This window comes from Moschus berezovskii, chromosome 11, assembly GCF_049115385.1.
Source record: "Moschus berezovskii isolate FMDL1 chromosome 11, NW_MosBer_1.0, whole genome shotgun sequence".
NCBI classification, from domain to species: Eukaryota; Metazoa; Chordata; class Mammalia; order Artiodactyla; family Moschidae; genus Moschus; species Moschus berezovskii.
In genome coordinates, this window is record NC_142470.1 from 93,725,995 (window position 1) to 93,748,738 (window position 22,744).

The 22,744-nt window shown below is 36.8% G+C and overlaps 1 protein-coding gene across 3 annotated transcripts in view; it reads right to left on the reverse strand.

Moving 5' to 3' along the window:
- Nucleotides 1-22,744, reverse strand: part of SPAST (spastin) — a 55,639-nt gene that overhangs the window by 12,943 nt on the left and 19,952 nt on the right. For all 3 annotated transcript variants that reach the window (XM_055399338.2, XM_055399336.2, XM_055399339.2), the window contains 11 exons: nucleotides 18,032-18,127; nucleotides 14,669-14,856; nucleotides 13,543-13,676; nucleotides 13,144-13,237; nucleotides 7,868-7,942; nucleotides 6,851-6,922; nucleotides 4,876-4,951; nucleotides 4,505-4,596; nucleotides 4,278-4,357; nucleotides 2,051-2,093; nucleotides 819-898 (listed from right to left, as the gene is read on the reverse strand). In XM_055399338.2, the coding sequence (XP_055255313.2) occupies nucleotides 819-898; nucleotides 2,051-2,093; nucleotides 4,278-4,357; nucleotides 4,505-4,596; nucleotides 4,876-4,951; nucleotides 6,851-6,922; nucleotides 7,868-7,942; nucleotides 13,144-13,237; nucleotides 13,543-13,676; nucleotides 14,669-14,856; nucleotides 18,032-18,127 (1,030 nt within the window). The remainder of the gene's footprint in view (nucleotides 1-818; nucleotides 899-2,050; nucleotides 2,094-4,277; nucleotides 4,358-4,504; nucleotides 4,597-4,875; nucleotides 4,952-6,850; nucleotides 6,923-7,867; nucleotides 7,943-13,143; nucleotides 13,238-13,542; nucleotides 13,677-14,668; nucleotides 14,857-18,031; nucleotides 18,128-22,744) is intronic.

Here is a 22,744-nt window from a genome sequence, read left to right on the forward strand (position 1 = left end):
GAATGGGATCATGGGGTCGCGGAGAGTCGGACACGACTGAGTGACTGAACTGAACTGAACTGAACTGAATGGGATGCAACAGTGGCAACTCCTGGGCAGCCAAGAGATTATTAAAGGGAACTAAGAACTAGGGAAATCAAGAGGAAGAGGAAAATATAACATGAAGAAAACATTTACTTATCATGTACTCTGTTAAATAATTGCAGAAACATCATTAGCAGATTTTTTGCTGGAATAACAAAGAAGGCTCTCAATATTTCGAAGTACTGAATTCGTTCTTTTTTCATAGGTATCTGGGAACTCAAGAGTTTTTACTAACAATACTAGCTATTCACATTCTTGCTGAATATTTTAAATTACTTTCTGAGTTTTTTCCAATGACTAAAAATGTATGAGTGCATCTCCTATATTCAGTTGCTACTTAATATACCACTTATAAAAAGAAACTTGAAGATGTCAAAGTTTAAAAAAAATTATGTGTAATCCAAAAGAACATGTTTAAGTGAAAATACCTGTTGGTGTGGCAAATATGCAATGTTTTACATCTGAAAAATTATTTTAATACAACTTAAATTTATAAAAAAAATATAGTACCATCAGTAGCAAACAGCTAATAGGTCATGTCTTCCAGAGGATTTAGAAACTGAAATTTAGGTATCATACATAAGAAAATGAGATAAGTGAGAAGATGAAGTAGAGAATGAAACAAGCTTTCAGATAAATTACTTGTTTCAGACAGGCGCTTACTTTAAACAAAACAGAAAAAGACTTCTTTAAATAAAGAAAAGCTGCAGGATAGACGAAATCAAATCACTCACCTAGCAAGTTGAGCTAGTTCTTTTTGGGTCAATGGGCTTCCTTGTTTACATAATAGATTTTTTAATAAAAGTAGTCGTGTCTGAAAAGAAATATTAAAGAATTATCAGTCCTAAGAGTTAGCTTAATGAAATATCCAGGCGTTTGGTTCAAATCCTAACTCTCATTTAGGAGATCTGTGATTTTACACAAAACACTCTACCTCCTACAGCCTCACTCATATCTATTAAAATGACAATGTTTTGAAAGCTCCTAAAAGAGTTAAAACTAATCCAAATAAAGCACTAAGTAAATAGTTGCTGCTACCACTAAGGATGTTAAGGGTCTGAGGTAGACAAACCACAATTTAAATGTATGGATTCATATAACATGGACTCTCACCCATTTTAAGTGTGTAATTCAGTGACTTTTAATAAGATTAGAGTTGTGCAACCATCACCATAATCCAATTTTAGAACATTTCTATCATTCCAAAAAGCTCACCTGTGTCTGTTTGCAATTAATTCTGACTTCCACCCAAAGCCTTAGCTAACCACTATCTACTTTATGTTTCCAGAAATAGCTTTTTAGACACTTCATATAAATGGAATCATATAATAGGTAATCTTTTGCATCTGGCATCCCTCACTTAATAAAATGTTTTTGAGGTCCATCCATATTATGGTATGTGAAAGTACCATATATGGAATGGCATGGTACCGTTCAGCAATAAAAGGAATGAGCACATTTGTTTATCTATTCACCAACTGATGACTAAATTTGCAGTTCTTGGCTATTATTTGTAATGCTGTTGTAAAAATTCTTGTACATGTCTTTAGAGATATGTTTTCGTTTCTCCAGTAGAATCTTATGAATAAAACTTTGGAGTCTTATATGCATGCTTAGTTGCTAAGTCGTGTCCGACTCTTTGCAATGCTATGGACTGTAGCCTGCCAGGCTCCTCTGTCCATAGGATTCTCCAGGCAAGAATACTGGAGTGGGTTGCCATTTCCTCCTCCAGGGGATCTTCCTGACCCAGAGACTGAACCGCGTCTTCTGCGTCTCTTGCACTGGCAGGCAGATTCTTTAGCACTGCGCCACCTGGGAAGCCCATGGAGTCTTACAGTAAGTTTATCTTTTTAAGAAACTGCCAAACTTTCCAATGTAGCTGTACCATGTGCTAGAAGACTTAATAATGTTAAATGGTAGGTCTTGTTTCTGCCTAAAATTAAAAAGTTCAAACATGGATACATACCTCCTCATTTGGCAAAGACACATAAACCCGTTTGGTAAAACGCCTAAAAAAAGGATTCAAGCAATCTCAGAAATACAGTTTTGAATTTAAACAGCAAGTAACAAAAATAAAGCTTTAAGTACAGTGCTCAAGGCATTTGAATACATTTTAGTAGTTATCAATGTAAAAAGTCACTCTTTTAAAACTTTCTAGTTAAATATATAAAATAGATAACTAATAAGGATCTGCTGTATATACCACAGGGAAGACTACCCAATACTCTGCAATGACCTATATGGGAAAAGAATCTAAAAGAGTGGACATATGTATATGTATAACTGACTCACTCCACTACACCTGAACCTAACAGAACATTGTAAATCAACTGTACTCCAATAAAATTTTTAAAAATTCCAGTTAATGTTTAAAAATCCTTAGTATTGTTAGAATTAAATTAACCATTTATGTATCTGTATTTTTTAACAGTATAATGCTTTAAAACAAAATATCTGATATAAGAAGAAACAGATCTCTGCTGTCTCCTTGAAACTGAAAACAACTAAAACCAACAAGAACAACAGAAACAGAAACGTACAGTCCATCACCAGTAAACGAGGTAACGTTTATAGAATGAAAGTGCATGAAGAAGGCCTGCCTAGGGCAGTGAAAACTACACTGACAAAGGTGAATACAGACAGGACCCGCCACTGCAAATTCCAGACACGGGTCAGAGCAGCTTTCCAGAGGAAACAGAGAACACTCTGAGGGGCAATAAAACTAACCTCCCCACATTTAAACAAGCATGTGAGGCCTGGCTCTGCAGATCATGTGACCCTAGTCAGTAGCAAAGGAATGACAAGGATGATGAGACTGAACAAAGAAACTCAAAGACACAACATCTTTAAAAGAAGATATCAGTCAGTCTGGCAAGAGGACAAGCTGTCTTGCAATGGCCAGTCTTTTTCAGTTGAAGAAGACTAACTCAACCCAATCTCTTATTTACATACCCGTACACTTCTTTACCAGGTGGGGCTTTGTTGTGAGTCAGGGAGACTGCCCACCAGTCCAGGGTATATAGGACAATTCAAGATATTTGCCTTGCTATCTTACTTTTCTAACTCTTCTACAACATCCTTTCAAAATTAGGTTCTCCAAGAAAACTCCCCTTATTCAAGTAAAATAGGCAAAACAGACAAAAGCATAGGACTGATTTTAAAAAACAGTACCAAAAAAAGAGGGGAAAAAAATACAATAAATATAAAATAGATAAAATGAAGAACATGCACAGGAGGATTTTGCCATAAAGCAAATTAAAAAACTGTGACCAAGAAAATAATTTAATGCAAAAAAAAAAAGGCTCCTAAGAAATAAGAGCTCAATGAGATAGAAAGGTTCAAAGAAGGAACACAACAGAAGATGAAAAATGGGACTGCAAAGAACATGAAAGCAATAAAACAGAAAACAAAAACCACCACAGAAACAAAGGTCACAAAAATGACAGTAGTAGTAGAAAGAGATTAGACGCTAACCCTACTGGGTTAGCCCATAAATATGAATAAAAGCGGGCTGGCTTCAGACTTTCACACTGTGACATCCGGTCCTAGAAACAACAGGCAATGTTACAAATGCCTCAAGAGGAGAATGGGAGGTTCAAGAATTTTATGTGGAGTCAAACTGTCCTCCCAGTAGAAAGGGAACAAATTTACTCAAACACATGAGAAGAGAGAATGCAGCTCCCATGAACTGTGTTAGCAGGATAAAAATCAGTTTCGGAGTTTTGTTCTGTTCTGTTCAGTCACTCAGTCGTGTCCGACTCTTTGCGACCCTGTGGACTGTAGCCTACCAGGCTTCCCCATCCATGGGATTCTCCAGGCAAGAATACTGGAGTGGGTTACCATTTCCTTCTCCAGGGGATCTTCCCGACCCAGGGATCGAACCCAGGCCTCCCGCATTGGAGGCAGACGCGTTAACCTCTGAGCCACCAGAGTTTTAAGATACTTTAATTCAACCCAGAAAAAATAAGCAATTTGCTCAAAACCATAAAGTTAAAAATAGTTTTCCTGATATCATGCTGGTCCTGTCCTCAAAAGTTCCGTTTACTAACAAGAGGCCAGAGGATGGATACAGAGAGGAAAACAATGAATTTAGTCTTTACACTGAGAACGAAAGAGATAAGAAATACTTGAGACGAATAAAGGAGTAAATACATCTGTAATAAATGTGTGCATTTCCACATAAATTTCCCTACCTGAGAACAGCTTCATCAAGCTCTTGTGGCCTGTTAGTTGCACCCATTACAAGCACTCTGTCATCTCCAGCAGACTGTACCTATAAGTCAAAATTTTTTTCAATACTGTTATTAAAGTAATAACAAAGAAAAACACAATAAAGATATCTATTTCTAATTTGGGCATTTCAACTGGAAAATACACACACTAAAATCTACCACATAAAAATATCATAATCAATACGTACACCATCAAATTCTATTAGAAATTCAGTTTTTAGACGTCTGCTAGCATCATGTTCTCCTTCTCTTCTTTCACACAAAAGACTATCAACTTCATCTAGAGGAAATACAAGGATGAAACTTTAATTAAAAGCCAAGCTACATGAGTTACCTGAGATTAACCTATTATTCAGGTTATTAATATAATGTATGCGACTCAATTTGTTGGACAGTCTTTAACCTTGTGCTTTTAAAAACTTTTTACTTCTGCAACTATACTTCAATAAAAATTTTATAAAACTTTTTACTTCTGAATAATCTTTCCTATCATTCCTTCACATTTGGAGAAGGGAACTTTACAAATGTTTAACTAAGCTGTTGGAAGACATGTTCTTACCTATAAAAATTATGGAAGGTTGAAGTTCTCGAGCCACGGCAAAAAGAGCTCTCACTAATTTCTCTCCTTCTCCCACCTAAAATAAGGCATGGTACACTGTTAAACCCATAAAATGCAAGATTGTTCCTTCCAGCTTTTTAAATTTCACTACTGAAAATCTAGTACCTAGGAATTTAACTTCCCTTCTTTGCAGCAATCAAAGATTTGGTTTAAAGAACAGGGGTGAGGGGGGTTATCGATTGTTCCTTGTAAGATTAGTAAATAGACTACTTATTTGTTATTTAAGAGAATCTGGTGAGCACTTCTAAAAAAAAACAAAATATATCTCTGTGTTCTTCACTATGCATTCCTAAGACTTGAGATTGGAGTAACTATTGGGGTGTTAACTACTGAGAAGAGGGACCATCAGAGGACAGAGGGATGCAGCAATATTCCGTAAGCTGTAGGCTGCGGGGTGTATTTATAGAAGCACGTAAGTTGGAATGTGCTCTCCTAAGCAAAACTTGCTCTACTAAAAAATCCTGAAAATCCATTCTCACTGACAAACATCACTGTGAATAAATGTCAAAGCATATTTCCAGGTAGCCCAGGTGGTCTATGAACACTCCTTAAGACATTATCAGGGGCTTGAACACTATACTAAAGCCATTCTATGCACCAAAGTGTCTAGGCTGTGAAAGGGTCATGAGGTTTGCAGTAATCTACTACAAAAACTACTTTGTCCTCTGCTGCTGCTTCTGCTGCTAAGTCACTTCAGTCGTGTCTGACTCTGTGTGACCCCATAGACGGAAGCCCACCAGGCCCCCACTTCCCTGGGATTCTCCAGGCAAGAACACTGGAGTGGGGTGCCATTTCCTTCTCCAATGTGTTAAAGTGAAAAGTGAAAGTAAAGTCGCTCAGTCGTGTCTGACCCTTAGCGACCCCACGGACTGCAGCCTACCAGGCTCCTCCATCCATGGGATTTTCTAGGCAAGAGTACTGGAGTGGCTTGCCATTGCCTTCTCTGACTTTGTCCTCTAGGTGGCATCTATTCTTTTTATTGAAAATTAAATTAAAAAAAAAAAAGGAAAAGCCTCAGATTTAGAATCTGCAAAACAAATATTCTCAGAGCCAGAAGGAACCGCGAGAGATCACCTCTTATGACATCAACCCTGTCAGATTTCCCTGGTGATCCAGTGGTTGAGTCCACCTGTCAATGCAGGGAACCTGGGTTCAAACCCTCATCTGGGAGATTCCACATGCTGCGGGGACAACTAAGCCTGAGGGACACAACTACTGAGCCCGTGCTCCGCAACAAGAGAAGCCACCACAATGAAGAGCTTGTGCATCGCAACAGGAGAGCAGTCCCTGCTCGCCACAACTAGAGAAAGCCCGCGTGTGGCAATGAAGACCCAGCCTAGCCAAAAATAAGTAAATACATTAAAAAAAAAATCTTATAAAGGAAGTAAAACTTAAAGTGGTACTTTCTTAAGGCCAGTTCCATATGTAAGTTAGGCTGGCATCCCTACCTCCTAACTTCCAGGACAGTGTTCCCTGTTGTAGGCCAATACAGGTAGCCTACTGTAACAACAGTTTTACTTGTAAAATTTCACACAGGAAGCAAAATCTAACCAGGAAAAGTATCACTGTATAGTTACTTTTAATTACTTTACAAAACTGAGACCTCTGCCAGTACCTGATCTTGTACTTCTAGCCTCCAAATTTCTATTGTTCAAGCCAGCTAGTCTATGGTACTTTAATACACAACCCTAACAAACAAATCTCACAGAAAAACTTCACTTTTAAATGAGCCTAACAAATGCACATAACTTTCTACTTTGAAGAGTAAAAAGTAAGATATTTAAATAGTATGTAAGTAATAGATATAAAACTCATAGAAAAACATCTTTGTGTAATGTTATTGCCATTTATTCTTAACACACTAACATTTAGACAGTAACTTAAAGCATGACAATACTGGAAAAAGAACACTCACATATTTTGAAGTTAAACTTGCAGCACTTATATTAAAGAAGGTTGCATTAGATTCTGCAGCTACTGCTTTAGCCTTTAAAAATCAGAAGGGTAAATATATTAGCTCAATTACTTTAAAAAGATAACCACATGTGGTCAACTTAATTTCTAGAAAACATTTCCTAAAAACATAAGGTATGACACAATTTCCAACAAATAGCAATCAATGTATTTCCTTTTCAGCAATGAGGAAAAGGTGCAGGAGGAGCTGTGCTTCTTCTCACTCTCTTTTTCTCTAAGGGAGATGTCAAAGGGACAGGTTGAAAAAAAAAGAAGGGTGTGTTATTCTCTTCCCAGTTATAGAAGATAACTGGTTAGAGAAAGATAAACAGTAAAGGAAAAAGTTACTCTTTCCCTATTTAGTTTTCCCTGTAGCAGAGTCATGCAGGAAAAGAGGTATTCAGATCCTAGCAAAAACTTCTGGCAAAACGATATAGAAAAAAACAATGTTGTATGTCAGTTATGCCTCAATTAGAAAAAAAGAAGGGAAGAAATCTGTATAAGGCTGATTATTTTATTTAAATAAACCTGCTAAAATAGTGAAAAAAAAATCAGAGATTAGAAAGATAATCAATATAGTAAGGTAAGCTCTTCTAGGACCAAATTTTAATATTTAACTTGGGAAAACAATGAAAATATACTGTTCCCAGCATCAAACTAATACTGGAGGTAACATATATGGTTTTTCACCTATCTTCATCATTAAAGACTAGCTTAAAACCTGGGAGTTCCCTGGTGGTCCAGTGGTTAGTACTTAGTGCTTTCACTGCCATGACCCTGGATTCAATCCCTGATCTGAAAACTAAGATCCCACAAGGTGTGCAGTGTGGAGGGAGGGGAGGAAGAGGGAAGGGAGAAAGTATATAACAACAAAAGGCAAATCATAAATAACAGACTCAGTGACAATTAAATGTTTCTTTTATTCATATTATACCCTTAATATCGCAATAGAACTTGCCAATTTAAAAGGAATTCTTACCAGCATTGTTTTCCCATTTCCAGGTGGACCAAAGAGTAACAATCCTCTGGCAGGAGCCCTAAGCCCTGTGAACAACTTAAAAATACATACTTTAGTTCACAACTGTGACTCTGGAGACACTTTTTCTAGACAATTTGAGTATTATTTGTTATCAGTAGCATCCTCCAAAAGAGAGCTGCCCAGAGCTCTAAAGAGAACATACAATCAATAAATTACTATAATTACCCAAAACAGAAGAAAACAAAGTGAAATAAAACCAAAATTCTTATTGATCAAATTGAAAGCAACTGAGCTTCCCTGGCGGTCAGGTAGTTAAGAATCTGCCTGCCAATGCAGGGGACACAGGTTCAGACCCAGGTCTGGGAAGACACCACAGGCTGTGAGGCAATGCCCGTGAATCACAACTACTGAACCCTGTGTGCCCTGGAGCCCGTGCTCCACAATAAGAGAAGCCGCCACAATGAGATGCCCATGCCCCACAACAGAAAGCAGTCCCCGCTCACTAAAACTCACTACAACAAAAGAAAGCCCCCTCGTGCAGCAGTGAAGACCCAGTACAGCCAAAATAAAAATTAAAAACATTTAAAAAAATACATTTAAAAAACTGAAAGCAGGCTGATTAAACAAGACATACTGAACAAAGACTGTTCCTCCACTTCTTTTAGAAATCTCACCAAGATAACAGTAAATGAATAAAAAAAGAAATCTTCAAAACAACAACAAAAAAATACAAAAGGAAACAACAGAGGACACAAATTTTTGTAGATGGTGAATTGATTAAGTGTGGTAAATTATTTAATGGAGTTGAGGGAGCTAAAACTAAGCGCCTGTTTGTGAAGGGATACCTAGATACCAGGAGCAAGCTGACATGAACAAAAAAACCTGGAAAAGCTCTGGAATTGGAGGAATCAGGTAGGGGAGAAAGCACTAGTAAGGCAGTCGGCTAAAAACAGGGGACTGATTCAAAGTCTGTGTGAGGAACAGCGGAAACCACGCTCCTGCCCTGACCGAGCACATGCAGCATGTACTGCTCTTCCACAACAAAAGGAGGCAGATGTTTTCTTCTCTAGAGACATTAAACCACAGTTTCCAAACTCAAGGACACCAGGCACGGCAGGCATGAAGGGTGAAGACTCAACTTATAACATTTTACTGAACAGTGAAAGTGTATGTACTTTTAAGGTGAACCATATGAAGTAACTGATATTCAACTTAGAGACAAATTTTTATTTGCATGGGTTCAGGTTTACAGTAAACTTAATGGCAAGAATAGTTTCCATGTAACTCCTCACCTCCCCCACCTCCCCTATTATTAACATCTTGCATTGGTATGGTACATTTAATACAGAAGATGAATACTGATATATTATTATTAACGAAAGTTCATAGTTTACATTAAGGTCTACTATTTGTGTCAAATATTTACCATTAGTTTCATGTAGAACAGTTTCACTACCCTAAAAACTGCCTTCTCCACCGTCTATTTAACCTTCCTGTCCTCCCCACAAATGCATGGCAACCACTGATCTTTTTACTGTCTCCATAGTTATTCTAGTTGGAATCATACAGTATTAGACTTTTAAGATTGTCTTCTTTGACTTAGCAATATGTACTTAATGTTCCTCTGTGTATTTTCACGGCTTGATAGCTCATTTCTTTTTAGTGCTGAATAATACTTCATTATTATGGATAATGTTTGCTTATACATTTAACTACTGAAAACCATCTCAAATGAACAAAGGTTAAAGTATTTGCTTATTTGCTTTAAGTAATTCTGAGAATAAATTAACTCAAGAATTTATTTTTAATATTATTTATCTCCTTCAAGCCACTTTTCGTGTTCAGTAACTTAATTATTGTTGTTGAGAAGGCCTTACAAATAGCTGAGAAAAGAAGCGAAAGGAAAAGAAGAAAAGGAAAGATATATCCATCTGAATGCAGTTACATCGTGAAGTCAAGTGGACCTTAGGAAGCATCACTAAGAACAAACTTAGTGGAGGTGATAGAATTCCAGTTGAGCTATTTCAAATCCTAAAAGATGATGCTGTTAAAATGCTGCACTCAATAGTCCAGCAAATATGGAAAATTCAGCAGTGGCCACAGGACTGGAAAAGGTCAGTGTTCATTCCAACTCCAAAGGGCAATGCCAAAGAATGTTCACTATTGCACTCACTTCATATGATAGCGAGTTAATGCTCAAAAATCCTTCAAGCTAGGTTTCAACAGTATGTGAACCAAGAAATTCCAGATATACAGCTGGATTTAGAAAATGCAGAGGAACTGGAGATCTAATTGCCAACATCCATTAGACCATAGAAAAAGCTAGGCTATTCCAGAAAAACATCTACTTTTGCTTCACTGACTATGCTAAAGCCTTTTGTGTGGATCACAAAAAATTGTGGAAGATTCTGAATGAGATGGGAATACCAAACGACCTTAACCTACCTCCTGAGAAATCTGTATGCAGGTCAAGAAGCAACAGTTAGAACTGGAATGGAACAATGGACTGGTTCAAACTGGGGAAGGAGTAGGTCAAGACTGTATACTGTCACCCTGCTTATTTAACTTATATGCAGAGTACTTCATGCGAAATCCCGGGCTAGGTTAAGCACAAGTCAAAATCAAGACTGCTGGGAGAAATATCAATAACCTCAGATATGCAGATGACACCACCCTAATAGCAGAAAGCGAAGAGGAACTGAAGAGCCTCTTGATGAAGGTGGAAGAGGAGAGTGAAAAAGCTGGCTTCAAACTCAACATTTAAAAACTAAGATCATGGCATCGGATCCCATCACTTCATGGCAAACAGATGGGGAAACATGGAAACAGTAACAGACTTTATTTTCTTGGGCTCCAAAATCACTGCAGATGGTGACTGCAGCCATGATATTAAAAGACACTTGCTCCTTGGAAGAAACGCTATGACAAACCTAGACAGTATATTAAAAAGCAGAGACATTACTTTGTCAACAACAGTCTGTATAGTCAAGGCTACGGTTTTTCCAGTATATGGATGTAAGAACTGGACCATAAATAAGGTTGAGCACCGAAAAATTGATGCTTTTGAACTGTGGTGTTGGAGAAGACTCTTGAGAGTCCCTTGGACTGCAAGCAGATCAAACTAATCAGTCCTAAAGGAAATCAATCCTGAATATTCATGGGAAGGACTGATGCTGAAGCTCCAGCACTCTGGCCACCAGATGTGAAGAACTGACTCATTGGAAAAGACCCTGATGCTGGGAAAGATTGAAGGCAGGAGGAGTAGGGGATGACAGAGGATGAGATGGTTGGACAGCATCACCAACTCAATGGACATGAGTTTGAACAAACTCCGGAAGATGGTGAAGGACAGGGAAGCCTGGCATGCTGTAGTCCACGGCGTCAAAAAGAGTCAGACATGACTGAGTGACTGAACAAAAACAAAACTTAATTATGATTCTGTGTTTTTAAGATGAAATAAAAATTCTAGCACTGTAAAAAAATGAATTAATTCATCATGATGTCTGTCATACCCAGCTTTCCATCTAACCTAACAATGTCTCCATTGTGATCCATGCAAGCTCTCCACTGTGGAGAATTAAGAATAAAGCTGATCTGTTGCACAATAAAGGTGCTTTACGAAATAAACTCTGATCCATGATCCATTTTACAGTCTACTGTGAAAAGATGAGCTAGGACAATCATATTCTGTTTCTTGGGAATCTTAACAGGAATTATAAAAATGTTCAAATTGGCAGGTGCAGAGATAAAGAGACAAATGATCCAAATCCTGAGATCTGGCTCTACTTCAGATGCTGTTTCTCCTTAAGCTCCAATTTAGTACATTTACTAAGGCTTCTGTCCTGCCCAAGCCTAGGTTATTCAACTTTGATATTCCACTTTTTTCAAATAGTATGGCCCTACCATGGAAATATTCCTAAATGTATATTCATATACTGTTTGACCTTACTCTCCACTTTAGATGTCCTCCTTAAAGTTATGCATAGAGCAGACACTGGACTTCTAACACAGTCCAGATACTTCCTTACTACCTTTACAATTTTAGATATATTTTTGTACCCTAAGAAGCACATCATTAATAATAAAGCCCATACTTGAGACTGATCCACCACTTAACTAAACTGTAGAGAAAGAAATTTAGGTCTTAGGACTAGTTTATCTGGCAACAAATGGACTAAATGACTGCTAAGATCCTTTTCAGGTCTATGGTTGCATGAATCCTTTCAATAAGCATTTTTTGGTCAATACTCAGTCTGCTGCATTTACTACCCTTATATATAACCCCAGGGAAAAAGTTAGCCCCCAATACAAATCATCATATGTTTCCTCAAAGTGTGGCCTGAGGTGGTACAAGAGACAAATTTGGCTACTATAAAGACAAATGTTTTCCACCTTAATAATTCTCTTATTTTATTGAGTATTAAGAATATTCAATTAGTATATTAAACCAGTGATTTCCTGCACACTGCTTCTTAGAATAAGCAAGAGGTAAAAGAAAGTAGAATCAACGAATAGTAAATTTCAGTATAGTTGTACTCACAAGTTACAAACACCATGAAGGTAGTATGAGAATGACAGAGACCAGAAAAGCAGGGCCACACAACCTTCACACGTTCGTTTAAGAGTGTATTCACAGTAATGTGCCATATAACATCTATGTTCACTAGAATTTGTAAACAAGTCCACAAAGGCTTGAAAGCTCAGGAGCAAGAGAAACAGCTGACCCAGATTGGATCCTCAGATTTATTTTTTGCAATTTTTTCAGAACAGCATCAAATATGAAATCTGTGAATTGTGAAAATCAAAAACAATACCAAATATGGAAAATTAAATATGTATTATCAACTGCAAGATTACCTAACTTCTTCAGTGAGTTAAAAAATTATGGGATGGAAGGTTAGGCCCCTACCCATCACTTATCAGCTCTTTACTTACTTAGATCACTTAATATCTTCAAAATAATTCTTTTAAATAATCTTATCTTAATTTCTCTTTTCTCCAGCATGATTTCTGTCTCTTAATTTTAAATCTCTCTTACCGTAATATAAAATTATTGCCTGTTACCTATTTTTCCTATAAACTTAATTACAAACGGATTGGGAATTAGTTACCATTATAGTCAATCTCCTCTCCAATACAGTCAACATCAATTGCTAATGATTTTTCCTTTAAAAAAAAAAAATCAAATCTACTGTTCTAGTGTAGCTCATTTATTTTGATACTATGGATTCAGTAATGGATGATGCTATAAGAAAATGAGAATATAAAGTCCTTACCTCAGGTCTCAGAGAAGGAAGAATAACAATTTCTTGCAATGCTTGTTTTGCCAGCTCTTGACCAGCTATATCATCAAATTTAACAGCTGTTCCACTAAGAAACAGAATCTCAGTTAACTACACACACAAATATTCTTCAGTTATTATAATATTAAGTCTTCAGTTATTATAATATTAAGTCTAAGCTACATAATAATGTAGCCATTATTATGTTAACTAAAAGTGAAACTATAGTTAAATCAGTAAAGCAATGGCTTTCTCATTTACAGTAATTGAAAACCATCATAAAAATTAAATATGTAAAATAGACAAGATATTTATTATCCATTTTACTAATGATATATTTTGCCAATAAAAAATGTTTAAACGCCATAAAATGCTTTAGATGACAATACTTACTTGTCCACGATTTCATTCATTATAAGGTTAGCAAGGTTGCTGTCCACATTCCTAAAATTCTTCAAGTCTTTCTTTTTACGAGCAGCAGTTGTAGGGGTAGAAGGCTTATTTGTTCTATTTGTTTTTGGTGTACTCTTGGAAGGACACAAAATTTTGATGTGAAAACACAACATAATGTTTGCAATTTTCACATGTGAGTTAACTTTAATGTTCACAGAATTAAAGGAATAAAAGTAGCAAAAAATGGATATAAAAATCCCCAAACTGTATAGAACTACATTTGGCATGAAGTGGGTTTATAGAAGATTTTATCCAGAGAGATTTACTTACTATGAAATAAAAAGGCTCTATGACAACACACTCACATAATTTTGATTCTTGTTAGAATTATAACAAAACTCTATGTGTGTTTAATGTTATAAAACATTTATGGACATTTACATAATTATACAAATAACAAATTTAAAATGACCTATAGGGAATTTCCTGGCGGTCTAGTGCTTGGAACTCCCTGCTTTCACTGCTGAAGGCCTGGGTTCAGTTCCTGGTTTGGGAACTAATATGGTAAGCCACACTTCATGGCATAGCCAAAGAAAGAAATAAAATAAAATTAGGGAAAAAAAGACTGGGTAAAGAGTACATAAAACAGACTGGGTAAAGAAACTTACTGTTAAAAACACCTAGTTGGAAAGATTCCTTCAAAGACAATTGAGAAAAAAAAAAAGATTTGCTTTTTAGCAGCAAGTTGCCTCTTCTACTTAGATTTTATTTTTTATTCTATTTTAAAAAATTGTATTTATTTACTAGTTGGCAGTACTGGGTTTTCACTGCAGCATGTAGTATCTTTTAGCTGTAGCATGCAGGAGCTAGATCCCTAACCAGGGATCGAACCTAGGTCCCCTGGCTCGGCAGTGCAGAGTTTCAGCCACTGGACCACCAGGGAAGTCCCTACTTAGATTTTTATAAATCTAAATTTTAAAAAAAGAAAAGAAATCATTCAACTTGTGGAAACTTATCAGTTCTCTTAAGGTATTACAAAGTACTTATAATAAATTTAAGCAAGCATTATCATGTTCAAAATTTTGTTTGCAACAACACAGAAACTGAAGTTACGGTCTCAAAATACCTTATGAGCGGCAGCTGCAGAACCAGGTCCTTGTCTCACTCCAGAAACCATGGATAAACCGCTGCAACTAGGTGCTCTATGGTGGCCTGAAAGACCTGTGGGTCCAGTTTTCATAACTGTTTTTGAACGAGGCAGTGAATTACTAGCATGTGTTAACGGATCTTTTCTTTTTGGAACAGCTCCACTTTCTATCAAGGAAGAAATAAAGCCATCATGGTCAGAAAATTGTGGCTAAATGTTATAAAAGTTAATTTATGGACCAGTACAAATTTGAAAGCTATTATTTTTATTTCAGCAGTATCTCATCTGAAAATAAAACTTCATTCAGAATATATACTAAAGTGTTCATAATGATTGTTAAAAACTGGGTGTGGACAAGATTATGAGTATTTAGCCTTTTCCCTTTCTTGGTGTTTAATTTTCTTTTAAGAAATACATATTTGTTATAAAAATAAATAACTATTTGTGGGGGCAGGAGGAGGATACAAAAAAGGTACCAAGAAAATAAAGCTGCCAAAAATTTTTTATTTTTTGTTTTATTTAAAAGCTGCCAAAAATTAAAGAAACAAAATGTAGTAAGGCACTAGGGATAGGCTGTATGGGGGTGGGGTGGGGGGACAAACAGCACATCATTCCAGACTTTTAAGACTACAAAACAGTATGAAAATCCAATCTGTGCCACCAGAAGAGTTTTAAAAGGTAATTTTAAAGAGTATAAAGATGTGGTTAATATGCCAAGTATTTCGTGCTGTATCTATGTTACTAGGTGGCTCAGTGGTAAAGAATCCACCTGCCAACGCGAGGAGGCACAGGAGAGGTGGGTTCGTTCCCTGGGTCGGGAAGACTACTCATTCAGTATTCCTGACTAGAGAATCCTATGGTCAAAGGACCCTAGCAAGCTACAGTCCGAGGGTGGTAAAGAGTCAGACATGACTGTGCACGCATGCATGCACATACAAATAAACAAGTGTAAGATATTTTCTATTAAGTCTACATAAATTATACACTTTAAATGTTCAAATCTCCCTGCTTCTAAATAATATTTTCATATACTATATAACAAACATCACTTTATCAACAGCAATGTTCACTGTTAAATCAGTCAGCAAATTAGAGTAGCCTAGAGAAAAGACTACCTTAAAGACAAAAGCCTTATCGTTGCTTTGTCATAATATCCCTTAATATGGCTTAAGGAAACTCCAAAGAAGGGAACTTGCTTCCAGTGTAGGGGGCATGGGTTTAATCCCTGATTGGGAAACTAAGATCCCATATGCCACATGGTGCAGTGAAAAAAAAAAAAAAATTTAAAGTACAGTAAAATAACCAAGGGTTCTCTTCCAATAAATAAATGTAAAATTCTGTACCATTTGTTCAAGGAACTAAAGGATAATGACCCTATAGGAAAAACCAGGAAATCAATCCAGAAAAGAGAATGACAACAATTAATAGCCAACGTGTGAATAAAGCAAGATCTGTCTAGGGTGATAAGTATGTTTCCGTTCCATTCTGTCACTCAGTCGTGTCCGACTCTTTGCGACCCCGTGGACTGTAGCCTACCAGGCTTATCCGTCCATGGGATTCTCCAGGCAACAATACTGGAGTGCGTTACCATTTCCTTCTCCAGGGATCTTCCCGACCCAGGGATTGAACCTGGGTCTCCCGCATTGGAGGCAGACGCTTTAACCTCTGAGCCACCAGGGAAGCCCAAGTATGTATCACTCACTTCAAACAGGAAAAAGGAGAATGGAGAAGAATTTCTACAAACAGAAAATATACAGTCCTAAGATTATAAATGGATAAACATTTTTTACAAGGAACTGTGAGGATGAGAGCAGACTTCTCATAAAAATAACAAAGGTCAGCAGGCAACTGAGTGTGCTCAAAATGCTGAAGGAAAAAACAATGTTAACTTTCATCTACTCTATATTCCGCTGACCAGCCAAGTAAGGGTGAGGGTATTTTCAGACACTAAGCTGAGAGAGTTCACTATCCACAAAACTTCAGTAAAACAAATATTAAAGCAGGTCTTTTAGTTAAAAAGCACAGAAAAGAGCAAGAACCTGTGATGTGAAGCTAGAGAGCAAGAAAAAAAATCAGACAACTTGAGGGGAGGAAAAATGGAAATTGAGTTACAGATGAAGAAAACAAACTTATCGTTACCAGAGGGTAAGGGCAGGGAGGGATAAATAGAGATTGGGATTGACATATACATGCTGCTGCTGCTGCTGCTAAGTCACTTCAGTCGTGTCCGACTCTGTGTGACCCCATAGACGGAAGCCCACCAGGCTCCCCCGTCCCTGGGATTCTCCAGGCAAGAACACTGGAGTGGGTTGCCATTTCCTTCTCCATGCTACTATGTATAAAGTAGATAACTAATAAGAACTTAATATACAGCATAGCAAACTCTATTCAATATTCTGTAATGGCCTACATGGAAAAAGGATCTAAAAGAGTGGATATATGTATAACTGATCCACTATGCTGTACACCTGGACCTAATATAACATTGTAAATCAGTTATACATAATTGATTTAAATAAAAATTTAATAAACAAGAAATCTTTAAACTTTTTTATTATATATGAGTAAAGAAAGCAGTTTTCTTATGGCCTATACTACGAGTTTTCTGTTACAATTTGAACAAAGTAATATTTACTTTAATCAAATTTAAGCACTGGACACAGAACTAATTCTGAAAAAGTTACCAATAAAACTAGACACGATGTCAGAGAACCTAGGAAATGAAGATTCCTTCCACCCAAACAAAACAAGACAAAAAAACATTTAATTTTCTGTAGGAGCTGATGTGATGCTCAAAACTTATGGGAAATAAATTTAACCCACAGTAAATAATAGTATTCTAATGTTTCTCCTCACTGTGTGAACTCAGCTTCAAACTTTTTCCAACAGGGGTTATGACTAAATACTCATTCACTGTATAAGTGAAATGTATGTGCATTGAAAACTGGTATATGATCAAAAAATTAAAATTATTGTCTCAAAAAACACTGTTTTATAAAAACCTGATACAGGTACTAATAGGAAAAAACACCAAAGCTCAAAATAAAATAGAAAACAAAAGAACATCTTAATAATTTAGTAAAATGAACCTTCACATTTTATCATTTCAAAACTTGGAGGTTGTAAAATATGCAAATATAACATGTTGAGAATGGCTACACCTATTTGTTACATGTTTACATACCAGGAATGACAAGGATGTTGTATTTTCTACACAACCTTGTGCAAACAAAAACCAATCAAATCTATCACTGTAAAATCAAATCAACATTATCATGTTAAGCAGGACTCTACTTTGCATGCAAGCTTTAGTATTTGACACGTTAGTTAACCTAAACCCACCTGACTGGAGATGTCCATTACGGCATGTCAAGTTAGTACTGTCATTATAGACGTCCGTTTGTGACTTGGAAAATTGCAAACTTGGTTGCAGCTTCTCTATGCAACAGAGGGGGGTGTAAAAAAGAAAAAAATAAACAAACAGAAAACAACATAATAAAAAATGTTTATGTGAAAATTAAAAATGATTCAAGGTGTTAAAAAGTTACACAGTGAAGGGTTTTGCATTTATATAAAATTATCTTTAACAACATAACTAATTAGCAAAAACTCAGAATTAAAATAGCAACAGAAATAAAGGAGTGAATGACTATGTTCAAAATATGCATTATTCAGATTTGCTAACCTGAGGCAATCTATAACACTACTATCACCAGTAAACATTTCCTGAATATCTAATACATCCAAATCATTGCACAGGGAGAACAGGATAGGGTTAGAAAGAGAACATCAAGAAGACTTTACAGAGAACGTGGGCTGTGAGTTGGCTAGGATCTGGAATGATTAAAAAAAAAAAAGGACATCTCATCAGCAAAAAAGAAATGCAATAAAGCAGAAAGGAAAAAGCAAGCTGCAGAACTGTGTGTACAGTACCCTACTTATTTAAACACACATGTATATTTGTATATATAAAAATTCTCTCTAAAAAAGACCCTGAGAAACTGGTAAATACTAGCTGCCTCTGGGGAAGGGAAATGAGTGGCTGGGACACAGTATGGGATGGATGCTTTTCCAACTTCTCAAAATTTTTGGCATGTGAATATCTATTTTTAAATTAATCAAAGATTTTAAAGGATTAGATCAACCCTCCCCCTCACCTCGCCCCCCAGTTCAAATTACAATGTGATCTTCTCAAGATCTGGGTCTCTATGTCTAGGACCTGAAGCCCCAAAGTGTAAGCGGTTTGAACTTTTTTGCCACCCTGCACCACTGCTGCACTCTTTCTCTAGTCAAGTCACCCCATATTGCTAACTGATGAACACCGTGCTCCACCACTTGTTCACTAGTATGAACTTGCTTCAGCCTCAGTTTTCCAAGGGTTTCAAGGATTAAATAAAGTAATACATAAGGGACCTACCTGGGCTTCATTTATATTAGTCCTAAATTTTGTCCATATTTATTTTATTGAAATACTCCAAGTTATCATTACTCATTCTTTTTTTCAATGATTTATTTATTTGGCTCTGCAGGATCTTAGCTGCAGCATGTGAACTCTTAGTTGCGGCATGTGGGATCCAGTTCCCTGACCAAGGATTGAACCCAGGCCCTCCTCATTGGGAGCACAGAGTCTTAGCCACTGGATTGCCAGGGAAGTCTCTCATTACTGATTCTTATCTCCAGTACTAAGAAGTCAATGAAACGTAGCACATATATACTAACTCTCTTAAACTTTCATTTCTAAGGTCAGACAAGCAGGCGCCATGCTTGGTTTATGGTACAAACACACATGCCTTTGGGACAGGTTAAATAGCAGCTACCCTCTCTGCACAAAGCACAAAGCTTTTGTATCCTAGAACTGGCTGATACAATATACCTTGGAGTCCTTTTATTATTGTTAGTTAACAGATAGGTCATCTGATCTTTCTCAAAGATAATACTCATCAAATCACCATATTGAGAAAGAAACCATTTGTGTTGGTAAAAGACATAAATTAGAAAAAACTGATTTGTAAATGTCTTATTTATCAATTAACATTCTCTTCAATATTAACAAAAAGTTCACATAAACATTCATTATATAGCGAAAAGAAACAGAAACAAATCTTTAGTTCTGATAACTAAGAATAAAAAGCCACAGAACTTGTTTGTAGGGTTTACATTTATCTGTGTGAAAACACACACATATACAATAGCAGGACACAGCTAATGCGAATCTGCTCCAGTTCATTTATTTTTTTTAAGAAAGTAAACTTAGTTTAATGCCTCCTTTTAGAATGACTAAAGGTCGTATAGATTAACCAATGATTTAAAATAAAACAAGTCACCTTGCTTCTTGATCCCCTCATGGGCAACCCCCACACAATTATCTCAGTGATCTACTTAGAAGGGAAATCTTACCACGTAACTCATGGACTTAAAACCCTTTAGCAGCTTCCTGCTGCCCACAGATCAGCACTGAAGCGCCTTGATACGACCAGCAAGGACTGCCACGATCTGCCTACACTTCTCACGCCTGAGAAAGCCCAAATTCACATCTCCATCAGCACCACGGTTTTCCTTGTCCCTCAGTCTATGTCCACGCTGTTCGTTCCTCCTGGAATATCCTTTCTCCCAAACATTAATAACTTTTATGCATCTTTTTAAATCCCCACTTCAGGTTTTACTTCTTCCAGGAAGACTTCTCAGACATGTGTTTTCCCATCTCCACAAAACACATACGTATCTCCATCCTGCAGTGATGATTTATCTATTTATGCCTCCTTCACTGTATCAACAAGAGCCTTAAACAGAATATTTTATCCAATCTATCGGTAAATCTGTTTGCTCAACCTTCAAATATAATGCTAATTCACCTGATGGTTACTCCTGGTATCACCCTAGTCCAAGACTCCATTTTCCCCCTAGCTTACCATAACAATTGTCTTACTCATACCCGTGCAATATCACAACCAGGGATCCTTTTTATACGGGGGGTCAGATGATGTTATTCCTTTCCTAAAAATCCTTCTAACTGCACCCCACTTTACACGTGGTAAAAGCTCAAATCTTCATAGTGCCCTCTAAAACCCTGCCTGCTGTCAAGACCCTCCCCTCCCCACCTCCACCATCAGCTCTTTGATCTCTACTATATTCTCCTTGCTCTGGCGCACTAGTCTCTTTGCTGTGTGCTCAGTTGTGTCCATTTCTTTGCCACCCCAAAGACTGTAGCCCACTAGGCTCCTCTGTCCATGAGGATTCTCCAGGCAAGAATACTGGAGTGGGTTGCCACTTCCTTCTCAAGGGGGTCTTCCCAACCCAGAGACTGAACCCAGGTCTGCTGCATTGCAGGCAGGTTCTTTACCGTCTGAGTCACCAGGGAAACTCAAACGTGTCAGATTTGTCTTCTTAAAGCTTTGCATCAGCTCTTACTTCTCTGCAGACATTCTTCTCCCAGACACTTGTAAGACTAACTGATGTCAGCTTCTCAAAGAGGCATACCCTGACCATCCTATTTAAAGCTAAAAATTCAGACCACCTCTCATCTACTCCTAAACCCTTGTATTGTATTTTACGCTTTCTTTTTTCCATGTATTTATCACCATCTAACACATGGTATAACTTGTTTATTCTATATGTCTATTGCCTACTGTCATTATTCCTCCTGCTAGAATATAAACTCTATGATACAGGGATCCTTGTCTATATCCTAAGTGCTTACAATATGATAACCACCCAATAAATACTTCCCAAGAAATAAATTCAGTTTACATCCCTTGGCACTGTATCTGGTACAGAGTAAGGATTTAATAACTGGACACTGAATAAAGCTAAGTTTTTTTAAAAGAGCAACTGCCAAGTATACCAAGAAGTCAGTGCCAAAATTACCTTTCTATTTATAGCAGGTTTTACACTTAACCTTTGCTCTAAGGTTCACTTTGACTAAATTACAGATATATTATACACAGGAACTCTTCCCCATCTCTATCAGAGAAGATATATCAAACCAGTCTGTGTGGGGAACTCCCAGTATCATTCTTCATCCTAATTGGATACCATCCCACCTCTGAAAGGCTCCATTTTTTAAATAGCACATGATACTCAAATACACTCTACTGTGCACTTTTGCACACTTCTTCTTTACTGCCTTTTGTATATAACTTCCAGACATTCTGCGTTCTCAGAAGACAGGAATATGTTGATGATGTCTTTTATTCCACCCTCTCTTTTTTAAAGTAACGTCTTTCATGAATAGACATATCATATTTTTGATAATAGACAACAACAGCATCCAAATATTAATTTTCTTAATACCTAGCTTCATGTTATATTACTATTATATATCCTTTTTGTCATTCTTCTAATAACACAAATAAGAAATTACAAAGCTGTATTTAAAGACAAGTCTACAAACTGGTGAGCTGCTTCTAATGTTTTACCATAACACAACTTACAATAAAAGATTAAAAACCAGCTATTGTTCAATTTGAAACAAGTTATAAAATGTTCCATAATCAAACAATCTACATCACATATATTGATAATAATCAACATATAATCAATAATAATCAATATATTGATACTCTGTATATATACTACAAGGTGTTACAGCTAAAACACATAGAAAGGACCAATTAGAACAGCTAGGTAATTATTTTACTACAACAAGCCTTGATGAACTATAACACAGTAACCCTCACTTAAGAAGGCGAACCCTGTCAGCCATAGGAGCCAGGGGAACACTGTCTTGTTAGCTATCTGAAAGCAGTAAGGGCTTCTTTTTCAACAATGTGGGGGGGGGGATTTATGAACACAACAGACCATATAATAATGAATGGATGAAATGACTGAATACAAGCGTATATATATCTACTCAAAAGCAGGGGTGGTGATTACACACAGGTAAGGAGAGGAACAAAAATCAGCATTTCTTAGTATTTGTTTACTCAGCAATTCATTGGTCACAAATATGGTGAGACAATAATTATCTGTCAGCCTCATGTTACAAATGAAATAAAAAAGACTGAAGCATGCTAAATACCTTATCAAAGTTGCAGAGCAACAAATAAAGTCTGCCTG